Source organism: Labrus bergylta, chromosome 11, assembly GCF_963930695.1.
Source record: "Labrus bergylta chromosome 11, fLabBer1.1, whole genome shotgun sequence".
NCBI classification, from domain to species: Eukaryota; Metazoa; Chordata; class Actinopteri; order Labriformes; family Labridae; genus Labrus; species Labrus bergylta.
This window is the reverse complement of record NC_089205.1, coordinates 27,805,302-27,821,805: the sequence shown is the minus strand read 5'-3', so window position 1 is coordinate 27,821,805 and position 16,504 is coordinate 27,805,302. Positions and strand designations below refer to the sequence as shown.

General features: G+C 40.7%; 1 protein-coding gene across 2 annotated transcripts in view; it reads right to left on the bottom strand.

Moving 5' to 3' along the window:
• Positions 1–16,504, bottom strand: part of slc8a2b (solute carrier family 8 member 2b) — a 163,752-nt gene that overhangs the window by 33,792 nt on the left and 113,456 nt on the right. For both annotated transcript variants that reach the window (XM_065960109.1, XM_065960110.1), the window contains exons 4-5: positions 8,108–8,597; positions 2,797–2,934 (exon numbers count right to left, since the gene is read on the bottom strand). In XM_065960109.1, coding sequence (XP_065816181.1) covers positions 2,797–2,934; positions 8,108–8,497 — 528 coding nt within the window. In that variant the 5' untranslated portion in view covers positions 8,498–8,597. The remainder of the gene's footprint in view (positions 1–2,796; positions 2,935–8,107; positions 8,598–16,504) is intronic.

Genomic DNA, 16,504 nt, shown 5'->3' with positions numbered 1-16,504 from the left:
TGTGTGTTTATGTGTGTTTATGTGTGTTTGTTTATGTGTGTGTGTTTATGTGTGTGTTAATGTGTGTGTGTTAATGTGTGTGTTTATGTGTGTGTTTATGTGTGTGTGTTTATGTGTGTGTGTTTATGTGTGTTAATGTGTGTGTGTTTATGTGTGTTTATGTGTGTTTGTTTGTGTGTGTGTTTATGTGTGTGTGTTTATGTGTGTTAATGTGTGTGTGTTTATGTGTGTTTGTTTATGTGTGTGTGTTTATGTGTGTGTTAATGTGTGTGTTTATGTGTGTGTGTTTATGTGTGTGTGTTTATGTGTGTGTGTTTATGTGTGTTAATGTGTGTGTGTTTATGTGTGTTTATGTGTGTTTGTTTATGTGTGTGTGTTTATGTGTGTGTTTATGTGTGTGTTAATGTGTGTGTTTATGTGTGTTTGTTTATGTGTGCATGTTTATGTGTGTGTTTATGTGTGTGTGTTAATGTGTGTTAATGTGTGTGTGTTAATGTGTGTTAATGTGTGTGTGTTAATGTGTATGTGTTTGTGTGTGTGTTTGTGTGTGTGTTTATGTGTGTGTGTTTATGTGTGTTTACTGTATGTGTGTGTGTTAATGTGCATGTGTTTATGTGTGTGTGTTTATGTGTGTGTGTATTTATGTGTGTGTGTATTTATGTGTGTGTGTTAATGTGTGTGTGTTTATGTGTGTTTATGTGTGTTTGTTTATGTGTGTGTGTTAATGTGTGTGTTTATCTGTGTGTGTTTATGTGTGTCTGTTTATGTGTGTTTGTTTATGTGTGTGTTTATGTGTGTGTTTATGTGTGTGTTTATGTGTGTGTGTTTATGTGTGTGTTTATGTGTGTGTGTTTATGTGTGTTAATGTGTGTGTGTTTATGTGTGTTAATGTGTGTGTGTTTATGTGTGTTTATGTGTGTTTGTTTATGTGTGTGTGTTTATGTGTGTGTTAATGTGTGTGTGTTTATGTGTGTTTATGTGTGTTTGTTTATGTGTGTGTGTTTATGTGTGTGTTTATGTGTGTGTTTATGTGTGTGTGTTTATGTGTGTGTTTATGTGTGTGTGTTTATGTGTGTGTGTTTATGTGTGTTAATGTGTGTGTGTTTATGTGTGTTAATGTGTGTGTGTTTATGTGTGTTTATGTGTGTTTGTTTATGTGTGTGTGTTTATGTGTGTGTGTTTATGTGTGTTAATGTGTGTGTGTTTATGTGTGTTTGTTTATGTGTGTGTTTATGTGTGTGTTAATGTGTGTGTTTATGTGTGTGTGTTTATGTGTGTGTGTTTATGTGTGTTAATGTGTGTGTGTTTATGTGTGTTTATGTGTGTTTGTTTATGTGTGTGTGTTTATGTGTGTGTTAATGTGTGTGTGTTTATGTGTGTGTGTTTATGTGTGTGTTAATGTGTGTGTTTATTTATGTGTGCGTGTTTATGTGTGTGTTTATGTGTGTGTGTTAATGTGTGTTAATGTGTGTGTGTTAATGTGTGTTAATGTGTGTGTGTTAATGTGTATGTGTTTGTGTGTGTGTTTGTGTGTGTGTTTATGTGTGTGTGTTTATGTGTGTTTACTGTATGTGTGTGTGTTAATGTGCATGTGTTTATGTGTGTGTGTTTATGTGTGTGTGTATTTATGTGTGTGTGTATTTATGTGTGTGTGTTAATGTGTGTGTGTTTATGTGTGTTTATGTGTGTTTGTTTATGTGTGCGTGTTTATGTGTGTTAATGTGTGTGTGTTTATGTGTGTTTGTTTATGTGTGTGTGTTTATGTGTGTGTTAATGTGTGTGTTTATGTGTGTGTGTTAATGTGTGTGTTTATGTGTGTGTGTTAATGTGTGTTAATGTGTGTGTGTTAATGTGTGTTAATGTGTGTGTGTTAATGTGTATGTGTTTGTGTGTGTGTTTGTGTGTGTGTTTATGTGTGTGTGTTTATGTGTGTGTGTTTATGTGTGTTTACTGTATGTGTGTGTGTTAATGTGCATGTGTTTATGTGTGTGTGTTTATGTGTGTGTGTGTATTTATGTGTGTGTGTTAATGTGTGTGTGTTTGCTTTTGTGTATTTATATGTGTGTGTTTATGTGTGTGTTTATGTGTGTGTTAATGTGTGTGTGTTTATGTGTATGTGTTTATGTGTGTGTTTATCTGTGTGTGTTTATGTGTGTCTGTTTATGTGTGTTTGTTTATGTGTGTGTTTATGTGTGTGTGTTTATGTGTGTGTTTATGTGTGTGTGTTTATGTGTGTTAATGTGTGTGTGTTTATGTGTGTTTATGTGTGTTTATGTGTGTTTATGTGTGTTTATGTGTGTTTGTTTATGTGTGTGTGTTTGTGTGTGTTAATGTGTGTGTTAATGTGTGTGTGTTTATGTGTGTTTATGTGTGTTTATGTGTGTTTATGTGTGTTTGTTTATGTGTGTGTGTTTGTGTGTGTTAATGTGTGTGTGTTTATGTGTGTGTTAATGTGTGTGTGTTTATGTGTGTGTGTTTATGTGTGTGTTAATGTGTGTGTTTATGTGTGTGTTAATATGTGTGTGTTAATGTGTGTGTGTTTATGTGTGTGTTAATGTGTGTGTTTATGTGTGTGTGTTAATGTGTGTTAATGTGTGTTTGTTAATGTGTGTGTTTATGTGTGTGTGTTTATGTGCATGTGTTTATGTGTGTGTGTTTATGTGTGTGTGTATTTATGTGTGTGTGTTAATGTGTGTGTGTTTGCTTTTGTGTATTTATATGTGTGTGTTAATGTGTCTGTTTATGTGTGTGTGTGTTCATGTATGTGTGTGTGTGTGTGTGTGTGTGTGTGTGTACCTCTATAACAGACAGGAGTATCTCCGGGGCGCTGGAGCCCAGAGCCATGAGCGTCAGATTGGAAACCGTTTCGTTCCAGATTCGAACCGTCGCCACTGATGTTTCCCCGTTAGGCATCGTGATGGTCACCTCCTTCTCCTGTAAACACACACACACACACACACACACACACACACACACACACACACACACACACACACACTGAGTTTAACCCTGTGCCAGAGGAGGTGTTGATTAAGGCTCCTCAGTGATGGATTGTGGGAAACACAACAGGACACTTAATTACTCAGATCAGGTGTTTCATTAGCTGTGAAGAAACTCTGTTGTAGTAGCATTCCCTCAGTGCTCCGTCTGCACCCCCTCCCCTCTGTGCTCCCTCAAAAGCCACGCCCCCTCACTTACATGCCCAAGCGCCATTGGTCCAGAACCGGACCTCAGCTCATGCTTTGAGCGTGGGCTCGTGCACGCAAGAGGTAGAGAGCGAGCAGGGAGACAGGGAGGCGTCTGATTGGTTCATCAGATTGGTACCTCGTGGCAGACATTGGTTGAAGTTTTTACAGGTTTACAAACTGATACAGATGATCATTTACTTCCTTTTTCAGAGAACATGAGTTACTAATTTCTGTCAGGAGATAAAGACAATTTCAACCAAAATCTTAAAAAGTGGATCTGGAGGAAATTACCAACCCTGACTTTAAGACACAAGTTCAAGATCAGGTTAATTTAAGGATCGACTTTTTTCCCTCATTGGAACAAAACAGAAACAACTTTTGTTTTATGTGCGTGATTGCAAAGCGTTTTTCTGTTTCAGAAAGGGAGGTCACTCAAACAGGAGAAAGAGGGGTAACTCCAGCCTGTTCTAGATAGAGAGGACCTCTGTTTGTCACCTGTTGCCAAAGTGAATTGTAGTATCGGGGCTCCATTAATGTTGTCTTTTTTTAAGTCTGAGTTTTCCAGCTGAGGGCAAATGAACTCAGAGTGTTTTTTCAAACTCCTTTCTGAAATGGAGCCCGGGGAAAATGCTCTTAGGATAAAAACAGCGAGCTGTGGACATGGGAGAGACGCTGTTCTCCCTGTTTTAAGTTGTTGCATTATTAGATCTAATTTAAAACTACTATGTTAAAGTGGAAAAGTGAAATATTGTTGTTTTAACCCTCATGCATCATTATGGACATTTTTGTCCATTTGGTCAAATTTTACCTCTTCATCTGGTCATCATTTTGTCTGTGTTAGTGCATGTGGCACCATTTTTGTAAGAAAGTCTCTCTCTTGACACATTTTGGAATGCAAATTATATTTTTTTAATAGACCAATGGAAGACTGTGAAACATTTTTACTACCCTCTTAAGTCACTAAGGACAAAAATGTCCACTTCCCAAAAACTGCTATAAAAATAGAACAGATTGATATTTTTTTCATAAATGGGTTACACACCTCAGTTTTTTGGAAGTGGATATTTTTGTCCTTAGTGACTTAAGAGGGTAGTAAATTAAACTGATGCCTGAGGTATAAATGTGTCTTATTGCATTTAAAAAAACCTGCTGTAATAATTCAGGAAGGATCATGGGAGTCTCCTCGAGTCGCCCCTTATCAAACCTCCTTTTATGGCGGTTTGATAAAAACCACGTAATAAACCTCAGAAAGTGCTGATGTGAGATGTGTGTGAAAAAGATGTGAAATGAATCAACGAGAGCGGCGCAACCACAAAGTCCACAGAGGTGATCATCACCTGATAATGAGTCATCAATCTTCTGTTTCTGAGCCGTTAAGTACTTTCAGTTTAGCGTTGAATGTGACAGCCTCGACGAGCGCCACGTTTAGAATGCCACAGAAAAGAAAGTCAGAATAAACACACAAAGGGTGCCTTCACTTTGTGAGGTACGTATTTGAATACAGATATCAGGGCCTCACTGCTACTTAAATCTGAGTTTATGCAGTTTTATCTTCTTGTTTTTTTGCAGCATACTGTAGCCGTTATCAGCAGCGTTTTATAACCTCTCTTCCTGCAGGACTCAGGACTGTGGATTAACATGTTGTCTACTTTTACCAAGGAACAAAGGAACTGATCAATGATTTAAGTCTCCCTCTCAGACAGGCTCTGGAAGACAGGATATTATGAACTTTTACAACACCTGGAATAAACAATCGAGCGGAAACAGAACACTCTGCTATCTACGAATTGACCCTGAAGACATGAACTGTGATCGAAAGCAGTCTCTGCAAAGTCGTAAAATTGACCATCTGTTGAAGGACTGCTGAAGAACTGAATTAAACCACAGCGTTCAATTCTGCATCAAATGAACATTTATGTCTTTCTTCATCTAGATATTTGTAATTGTCACATTGAATGTATTATAATCATCTTTTTAAACTCAAAATCTGATCTTCAGAACAGCAATAAGAGTTATATTATGTTCAATAGGAATTTGACGTGGAGCGCTATTGCAATCTAGTGTTAGAATATCCATGAATACATAACCTTCATAATTATACATTTAGACGTGCTATAAAGCATACTCTTTGATATTAGCTATAGAAGGTGTTATTTAAAGACACCCATTTCTGTTCCTACTTTATTAATACGTCTTATTAAGAATGTTGACTGTATAACATGTTTTTGTTCACCTACAGGCTGGGATTAACTGAGGATGTTCCCAGATTGTGTGATTTTCATCTCAACATGAATCTGATAGAAATGTTTGTCTAAATATATGACGTGAACCTACATCAACGTGGATCTGATAGAAATAATATCGAAATGAATGTATGGTGACGTATATATGTTTAGATTCTTATTCTTAATCTTATTGAGTAAACTCGGTTTAGTTTAAACAATTGTCCTCCGGTCAGAATGGGAGTCACCCGTGGGCGGCACCCCTCTTTGCCTGCAGACCCCCCTCCTCTCATCCAGCTGATAAGAGTTCACACTGAGCTCAGAACTTTAGGTTCTTCTTGGTTTTGGCTTCTTGAAGTTTAGAGCTTCAGCTCTTGCTCGCTTCTCTTTGGACTTCGGTCCGAATCACTTCTTTTAAGTTTGTGCCGTAGAGACGACTCTCTGCCGAACTTTCTTTTTCATGCACAACTTTTGGAACATCAATTCTTTCTGGCTCAAGCAAGGTTTTTGAACTTTCTTCTCCAAAGGCTTTGCTCTTCAATTTTGAACGCCAATTCCTTAGTTTGGATTCTTCAAGATGGCCATCCGGTTAATCTGAATTGGAAATCGACGTATCTAAAAAACTCTTTAACATTTTCTTTCCTGTTGGATCCTCTTGGAGCTTCTGAGACGACGGCTGAACTGACGTACGATCTCCATCCCAGCTGCACGCTCTGACCAAGGTGTTAAGGCATCTAATCTGGCCCGTGGACCTCTCTGGGCCTGAAAAGAACCGCTTGCCAGAGACTGAAACGCAGGACCAGCCGGCGGAGTTCAATTGAACACATCTCACAGTAAGACTGCTGATGGCAAGGCGTGTTGGAAGATCAAGTCTTGAATCATGTCTATTCAGAGCCCTCCTTTAAATCCAAATAGAATCCCAAAATTCCTTTATCAACTTTTTCTTTTTGACCATTTTCTGATCAAGTCATTCAAACAATACCACGTTTTATCTTATTACTAAATATATAATGTCACCATACATTATAATTGCATTATCCTGATCATAATAATCATATTCTTTATCTGTTTCATCTATACATTATTGTTTACCCTTTTTATATTAAAAGGACTTTGTCTGTGTGTTTTCATGTTTAACATTTCCAGGACTTATTTCTTTCAAGATATGAAACTGACTGATTAATTAATTAACTTATACCATTAAAGTTATTTTCTTCCTTTAACAGGAAGTGGTGCCCCTTCTTAAATACGAGGTTAAATAAAGATATAACATCTTAATAATTTAATTACGCTACAATACTGACCTAAAGTTGAATATTTAGAGGTTTACTTTTGAATTTTTAATAATGTTTGAATCTATTGAAACACAAAGTCAAAGCAAAGAATTCCTTTTGAGTGTTGTAACCATGACAACACATCCAAATGAACCAGCCTCCTCCCTCTAATTACAATCCATCAACCTATTTTGGGATATTATCATGGTTATTTTAATTGTTAAACATATTTCCTTGTCCTCTAAATCAGTGGTTTTCAACTAGTGGGTCGGGATCCAAAAGTGGGTCGAGGAGCTGTTTTCAGGGGGTCGCGATGTGTTCCTGGAAGAAAAATGCAGTCAGAAAGAATATAAAGGACTTTTTTCAACACCTTTGTTTCATTCAGTTTCTTTGTTTTTCATGCTTTGTCCCATCTGAAGTCCAAACTGCACAATTTTCCTTGACTGAAAAAATAAATTTGTGTCGCGGTTTTTCATGAAGGAGTAGTTGGTGGGTCCTAGACCAGTTAGACCACTGCTCTAAATGTGTCTTGTGTTTTGTATTGTTTTGTTGATGTGAGTGTTTGTTGTGGACTCCATTTGGAAGTTTCTCCTGGTTCAAATTCAGATGAAGTTTAAAGAGGAAATCGTTGCTGAATTTGTGTGCAGGTTGTGAGTCTATTATCCTTTGAACATCATCATCCATTCATCCCTCCTGAGACCCTTCCTCTCTCTCTCTGACTGAATAACCTCAACATCTGAACCATTACAGGCCGTCTGGGAACACACACACACACACGCACGCACGCACGCACGCACGCACGCACGCACGCACGCACGCACGCACGCACGCACGCACGCACGCACGCACGCACGCACGCACGCACGCACGCACGCACGCACGCACGCACTCTCACAGCTGTATCACTGCAACATTGCACCAACTTCCACCAACTGTAACCCAGACGTCACCTCCCTGATATTGTGCTGGCTCCTTGATGAATGCTCTCGATGCTTATCATCCCTCTAAATGAACAACTTTTATACACGAGGGGAGGAGTCAGCCGGCCGTCCAGGCGATGTAAACAAAGTGAAGATAGGACTCTGAAAACTCTGAAAACATCACAGACAGTGGGACTCGGGTGTTACACCCATTGTAGACAGTCATGACTCACAGAGTTATTTTCAGAGGATATACTTGATTTCTATTATATTGAAGTGTGAAAAATCACAGATAAAGGGAGGGATTAAAGGGAGGGAGGGAGCTCGGAGGTTTAGATGTGAATGAAATCTTATGCATGCATACTTAAAGTTTGTCCAGGACTAAACACACTGAGAGGTTTGTTTTTTGACGACTTGCTTCATATCAACTGTTGAGAACTATTTAGTGAAATCCCTACACACAGGATGGTACACATATTCCTGTTCATGGTTGGGCTTCTCACCTGTGATGTGATGACCTCTATGGACGCCATGAAGCGGTCAGCGATGATGGACACTCCCAGGAACATGTACATGAGGGACACGAAGTAGACCACGGCTCGGGCCACCTGGTCCCCGAGTCCCTGTCTGTCGGAGACCCAGACGGGCAGCAGGATGCCCGGCTTGCACGTCGGCACCTCCTCACATTTGTTCTTTTTACTCGACATGTTGCTGAAGGCGTAAGACAAGGAGGGCGGGAAGGAGAAGGAGGGGAACATGGAGGGGGAGACGCCCCGCAGGTCGGGGTCGCTGCTGGGCTCGGTGCGTTGGGACTCCGCCTGGCAGTGGGGGAGGGGGAGGAGGAAGACGAAGAGGAGGAGGAGGAAGGGGGCGGGTGAGGCGTGGAGAGACATGGCAGCGTTTGCCTTGTGGGAAGCAGGAGGAGAGGGTGAGACAGAGGTGGGAGGGGGGGGGGGGCGCTGGGTAGAACTGAGGGTGGTGCGAGTCGCTCACCTGCAGAAGAGAGAGAGAGAGAGAGCGAGAGAGAGAGAGAGAGAGAGAGAGAGAGAGAAACAAATCAGTTTGAGGTTTCTGACCCTAGAAATCCTGACTGCACATCAAACATGTCAGAGCTTTCTTTCAATCTAAACACACATCAGATTCAGCCGACCTCTGGCTCCTTTCCTGCATGTCATTCCCCACTCTCTCTCTCTCTCTCTGATATATGACTCTATCCACTTTCCCATCTCTCCATAAAGGCACAAAAAGCCCCAAAAATAAATGATTTGCTTGCAGCGATCAAACACAAAGTCAAAGCAAAGGCACAAAGCAGACTCGCTGTGCACGGGGAGAACATGTTCACCCGAGTGGAAAATGTTTGTGAACAATCTGCATGTTTCCTGAAGCAGTTTGACTCCTTTTTATGAACGCACAGAGACGGCAGGAATAGAAGGGTTCCTGATCATTTTTTAAATTACAGACTCACATGCAGGAAATGTTATCACATCTCTGCTTAGCAAACAGCTGCAGCCAGCACCTGGAGGACTGAGGCAAATGTAAAATCCACATTTCACACAAACCTTAAGAAACAACAGACATCCTGTGGGGACTCGAGCAGCTCACACATGACGTCACTCATGTATTCAGAAACTCCTCGTTCATGCTCCTAGTTATTTATAAAGGTTTCAACGTTTATTCCAACAAAGAATTCTTGGAATAAAGAGCCGGTGAGAAGCATGATTCACAGAAGATGACGATATCGGATGAAGACCTCGGTGCTCTCCTTTCATGGCAGTGAGGTGAGTCATGGAACATACGACATTAAGAACAAAAGAGAGTACGCTACGAAGAACAAAAGAGAGAGAGAGAGAATAAGAAGGACGAGAAAAGAGGGAGAGGAGAGAAGGAGAAAATCTGAAGCAAACCGAGGGAACAGGAAAAGAGAGAATTAGGGATGTACAGTAAATGTTTGTCGGTGGACCTGATGTTTTGCTGTATTTAAAGTCAGATTGTGTTCATCTTCTGTCACATATTTGTCATTTAAGATGATTTTCATTTTATTTTACTCTTTACAACCGAGGTCAATTTTCTTTTGGACATGTTAAAATAAAAGTAACACTGAGTCTGACTTTGGGAATCGAGGATGAAACAGCGGAGAAGGAAAGTGTGAAGGAGAGAGAGAGCAACAACGGAGAGAAGCACAGAGGAGGACAAACAATTGCACACAGATACAATCTTAATTGAGTTCATCAATAATAAAAAAAGGAGACAGGGAGGTGAAGTGAAGAAGTTTCAGAAGTGACAAATCATCTCTTGTTGATAAATACTTTCTCAGGCTTCTTTAACATCTCTCTCAGAGAAGAACAACGAAGACCTGAGCTTCTGATTTCTGCAGAAGATGGCATTAAAAAAAGAATTAAAAACTTTATTTAACCAGGAAAAACTTCTTGGGATTAAAAGAAATCTCTTGGTCCTGGTCGAGACATTCAGCAGTGAACTAAGTTTCTGACAAACAACCAGCAGCGACAAACTGATACTTAATAATACATAAAAAAGACATAAATTAACAAATCAAACCAGCAAACATCCCCCATAACCAAAAACATATCAGGGAGAACATCAACAATTAGATGTGTCTGCCTCCAAGTCCTTTAACATAATAATAATAATAATAATAATAATAATATTAAAGTTTATTTATGTAGCACTTTTCGCAGACAAAGGTCACAAAGTGCTTTACATCAACAAAAAACAACAACAGCATACTTACAATGAAAGAAGAAGAAAAAAAAATAGTATGTCATGGACGACATTATAAAATCCTGCTGTAACCAGGAACAATAAAACATAGATGAGTAGATACGCTGGGTGGACCTGATTACCCATAGGCCTGTCTAAACATTAACGTTTTTAAAAGACTCAACAGAGTCAGAAAGACGTAGCTAGATGGGTAGAGAATTCCAAATCGGATCGGTGCTATGGACTGAAACGCATGAGTCTTAAAATGTGTCTGCGGGACAGACAGCATGGTGTAGGGTGTTTGACTTTAGTGAACGGGTGGGTGAATACGGGTGAATGAGTTCTGACAGATAATGTGGGGCCTGACCGTGAATGGCTCTGAAGGTGAGAATGAGAAGTTTAAAACTCAATCCTACATGCCACAGGGAGTCAGTGCAGTGTTTTCAGTATCTGAGTGATGTGAGACCGTTTGTTTGACCTGGTGAGTAATCGAGCAGCAGCATTCTGGATTGACTGGAGACGGTTTTAGGGCGGACGTGCTAAGAGAGGTGAAACATCCTCTTAGAAGCATCCAGTGAGAGCAGCTTGTTAAGTTACAGGACTATTTGTAATGCGTTAAGCAGCTTTGTAAAGAAGTATAATGGATAAATAAAAATGTTTAAGTCTATGGAGAGCATCTAACACTTGCATACAACAAACAGTGATAAGTGAGAGTTTAAATAATAGGGGTGACCCTCAGAGCTACAGAGAACGTCCGCTCTGAGAAGAGACGTGCATGTATAAAACATTACTGTAGTCCAGTATGGACATAAAAAAGTGGCAGCAATCAGCATCTTTTCACCTTAAAAAGAAAGGAAAGGATTTGATTCTAAAGTATGAACCCAATTTCAGTCTTTTTACCATCTGCTGAATGTGAGGTGTTAAAGAGTGAGTCATCGATTAAAATACCAAGATATATGTAGCTCCAAACAGACTCGATCTGTGCACCCTCAGAAGTGGAGATGAAAGGCGTTTGAAACAGCACGACTTTCCTTTTGTCCGCATTTCAAACAAGTTTTAAATCATTAAAAAAATGTTGAACAGTGTTAAAAGCAAGTTGTATCTGGCAGAGGGCTTGATCTGGAGTGGATTTTGTAAAGTACATGACCGAGTCGTCAGCGTAAAAAGATACCTTTGAATTAGAAACATTCAGATTTCTGTTATTTAAATACAGAATGATTAGGAGGGGATCCAGGACTGACCCCTGAGGCACACCTTTGGTTACAGCGCAGCCCTCATCCTGATCCACTGAGTTAATCTAACAGACCAAATTCCTTTACTTCGCACTTGGTTGTAAGTGTCTCACACCGACGCAGAGCCAGGAACATCCTGCAGGAAACCGGGGAAAAAACGGAGAAGGAAGGAAAGAAAGAAAAGCAGAAGGAAAGAAGAAAAGAGAAAAGGAGAAGTAATGATGGGAGGAATTTGGCCGAGAGTCAAAGAGAGGAAAAGAAAAAAGGAGAGAAGGGGAAGACAAGCTAACATTAACAGCCTCCAGAACAGGACCTTAGTAAGTTTGTTTATTTCTGTCAAGCAAACCCAGGATGATTCACAGATCCTGCATGAATAATTTTCTCCTTTTTGGCTCCATCCCAGCTGGATCTCTCATGCGTATGTGTGTGTGTGTGTGTTTGTTTGTATTCTTGTGTGTGCCAAATGTTGAGATTTAGACCTCAGTGTGACACCAAAGGATGGACAGATGGACTGAACCTGTTATCGTGTTCATTGGTCCTTAAACGCACCGCTCTCGGCTTCTCTCTCTCTCCATCTGTGAGCGAGTGAGAGAGGAGGGGAACACCTGCTCTGTCCTTCTGTTTCACACACCTCATATCATCATCACACGCTGAAACCCAAAATATTATACAATATCTTTATATCCTTTTTCTCTACACATACATCTCATGTATCTGTGTAGCTGTCAGGATGTGTCAGTTAGATTACACGTCACGTGGGGAATATCACAAAATTAAAAACATAACAAGAGTTTTTGGTCCAAACGTCTTCATTCTGGTGTTCTTTGAGCCTTTTCCATGATTTGTTGATCACAAGATTTGATCAATTTCACTTCAGCTTCAAAACCTTGAGAAATAATGAGACCCTGAGTCCCCAAAAAGAATAAATCTAGTGCGCACAAGTCGATGATCATGTTCCTACAAGTCATTATCTTGTGGGCACAAGTTCCCTTCATCCCCTGCCTCAAGTACCCCCCATGGTAACCCCCCCCCCCCCCCCCCCCCGGTAACCCTCAGCAGGGTGATGGTAACCATGATGAGGTTACAAGGGATTATATCACCTAGTCCTAAAATAGAACCGTGTGCAGAAGGTAATATCTTGTGCACTGGATAAATGTTTAAATGAGGAGAGAAAGACTCTCTGAAAACCTTGACAGTTGTCAGAAACGTTCACCTGTGTACAAGTTTCATTTATGTAAAGATGAAAACATGAAGAACATATCTGATCCCTTTTTTTAAATGTGGTGTAACAGTAACCACTATTTCGCTTTGAGAGTCCGTTAATGAACACCTCAGGACGTCTCACAGAACATATCCAGAACCATCACAATGCACTGATGTCCCGATCATAAATCAAATGTACACGATGAACCAAGGTCGACCTCTGTTGGATGTTCTCTTTGTCATCAACTGCAAATATTGTTCCATGCACAGCGAGATATTTAGATGCTGTGTGTGCTTTTGTCTTTGTGTAACCAGATGTTTGTTTTTCTGTTTGTTTCAGCAGCTCTGGTGCGCTCCCTGTGTAGCAGCCGCATCTCTCCACTAATGCATGTCCACAGGTTCTGTTTGTGCATGTGTGTATTCAGGGCCTATCGTGCACAAGCATATCAAATAATACACTTTTCAGTGCAGTGCAATGGCGGACAACACGTCCTCAGACTGGAGATTTGTTCATCATACATCTTTAAAAACAGTATCGTAAAAAATTACTTTAAGTTTAAAAATGTATTTTCTTTAAAGAGCTGGTCACCGTAGATTCAAAAACAGTAAAAAATAAAATAAAATAAAAAATAAAAAAAGGAGCACACTCGATTGTAAGCACAGTCTCAGGTGCACAAAAAGAGACAGAAAAGTCAGCACACAAATGTCCTTTAAGTTTAGGACACTTTAAGGAAACTTAAAGGACATTTGTGTGCTGACTTTTCTGTTTCAGTGTAGCTTCAATCACATGTTGCTGTGAGTGTAGGAGTGTGTGTGTGAGAGTCCGATTAGTCAGGGCTCATTATTTTGCTTTTATGTTTTTTTTTTAAGTAACTACAGCGCTCAACATCACCGGGATCGCACGCTGAGACGTTGTGTCAACTCCCACAGCTCATCATATGACAGAAGTAAGTACATTCTCACAGATCTGATCTTTAAATGAAGGAGCTGAATGGAATGTTTTCTGTGAGACCGGAGGTTTTATAGGTGAAGAAAGAAGGAGGAAAATGGAGGAGAAGTAGTAGAGGGAGGAGAGAAGGTGTAGGAATCAATTCAATTCAAAACCTTTATTTGAACTCCAAAGAGGTTTCCCTCACTACAGTGACGTCGAGCTCACAGCATGAAAAAGCGGGGACACAAAAAATAAAAGCGAGTAGAAAGGACAAAAAAATCAGATTAAAAGAAAACGGTTGCATCTAGAAAACAGCTAAAAACAAATGGATGCATAATGGTCCGGTACTATGGCCTTGAAGGCTGCATGAGGGCAGAGTCTTAATTTATTTAATGTGTTGGAATCAGGAGCGTCTAATAAAAAAGCAGTCTAAGATCTGAATATGCTCAGGGAAACATCGAGTACAAGCCAATCACTGGAACGAGTGAAATATGAATATGAGGTATGAAAGAAAAAGGGATAAAGCACATAGAAGAGATATAAGGGAAGGATGGACAGAGGGAGGGCTTTGAGGACTGGTGGAAGGTGAGGGAGAGAGGGAGGGATAAAAGGCAACGAGATGGAAAAACAAGGGCACATTCTTCTGGAATGAAAGAAGAAAAAATGAGAAAATGATGAGGAGGAGAGAAAGTGAAGAGAGGGGATTGGAGAGTAAAAGGAGGATGAAGGATTGAATTGAGGGGGTAAAAGAGGTGATAGGAGGGGAGGGGAGGTGAGGAGCAAAAGGAGGGAGTGAAAAGTGCTGGGGGAGAGGGGACCATCAAAGAGAAAGAAGGTAAGGGATGAGGAGGGATAAAAGTCAATGAGGACTGGTGGAAGATGAGGGAGTGAGGGAGGGATAAAAGGCAATGAGGTAGAAAAACAAGGGCACAAGGAGTGATGGAATGGAAGAAGAAAAAACAAGAAGAAGAAGATGAGGAGAGAAAGTGAAGAGAGGGGATTGGAGAGTAAAAGGAGGCACAAAGGGAGGGATGAAGGATTGAATTGAGGGGGTAAAAGAGGTGATAGGAGGGGAGGTGAGGAGCAAAAGGAGGGAGTGAAGAGTGCTGGGGGAGAGGGGACCATCAAATAGGAAGAAGGTAAGGGATGAGGAGGGATAAAAGGAGGGATCAGGGGGTCACACCGCGTGATGGAGGACGAGCAGGACGAGCTGGCAGGTGGAGGGGTGACCTGAGGGGGTAATGAGGAGTACAGAGGAGAGAAGTGAACAAGGGGGCAGGAAGGAGAGTGAGGTCCTAAAACCTGTCGTCATCTGAGGTCCAAACACAGTGTGTTGCCATGGCAACCAGGGCAGTGGGTTTGGCGGGGTTAATTTATCACCAGGTATATGTGTGTGTGTGTGTGTGTGTGTGTGTGTGTGTGTGTGTTGGGGGTTGTAAAGAGAGAGAGAAAGAGAGAAAGAGAGAGAGAGAGAGAGAGAGAGAGAGAGAGAGAGAGAGAGAGAGAGCGTACATTTATCACAGGAGTTGGACAGAGCCGAGGGACTAACCCACTAATCTTTCTCTCCACACACACACACACACACACACACACACACACACACACACACACACACACACACACACACACACACACACACACACACACACACACACACACACACACACACACACACACACACACACACACACACACACACACACACACACACTTCCCTGGAGAGAGAAACTAGTGCAGCGTTTAAAAGCGAGTCCACGTTAAGCATTCTCAGCAGAAAACAGCCACACTTACTCACTGACACATACACACACACACACACACACACACACACACACACAAACTTGCCTTTCACACATTCTGCTGCTGTGCTCTTATAAAACATTTAAAGGGTCATTTTACTAAAAAAAACAACTAAAGAGCAACATTTATTTCCCCGAGCAGTGTCGCTGTGACTCTGAATTATCCAGGACTCTCGCTCTCTGAGAGTTTGAATTGTCATGATCCAAAATCAATTCACATCACGATATGTATCGTATTGTATCGTGGGGTTGTGGGAAAGAACCCAGCCCTAGTTGCAGAGTGACTCTGGTGTGTTTGCTTTGCTTACAATCACAGCTTCACGTAAAGGAAATAGCCATGAACTTGCTCACAGAATTAGCATTTAGCATTAGCATTTATCCGATGATGTTAAATGATGTGGTAATAAAATAGATTGTTTTTGTTTAAAGAGATAAGTTTGTTTCTAATCATCTCTACAGTCTGTAACGCTTCTGTTGTGTGATTGGTCAAAGGTGGGTGACCTGTTGGCTTTGAAAAAATAAGACCATTATTGTTTATTGGTTTATTGGTTGTTTATTACATGTTGTTTATTGTAACTATTAGGTTCAGGTGCTTCTCGAGGCTCAACCGAAAATGTTTTTTGGAGAATCATTTTCTCATTTTTATTCTAAAAGGAAGAAAGGACATAGACCTATTTATACCAGCCATCTTTGATCACAGTCATCCTTACACTGACCCTTTTCTGATGATGCACATGTTGTAGTCCCTCCTCCCTCTCCTCACTCACTCTCTTTTTATCTGATCTCATCGTGCCTCTCATCACACGGACGTTCAAACAGAGCATCAGACAACTATCACTTCTGCCGGTCAGTCTAGATTCTCTTCCTGGTGCTGACCGAGGCTAGAGGTGAATCTAAACCTCATGATGTCTCTTTCTATGAAACACACACTCACACACACAGAGTTTGGGCTCTGCTGTGTGTGGGCCCGAGGCGAGCTGCTGTAGCTGCTCCTCGATGTAGCAGAGTGACAGATGA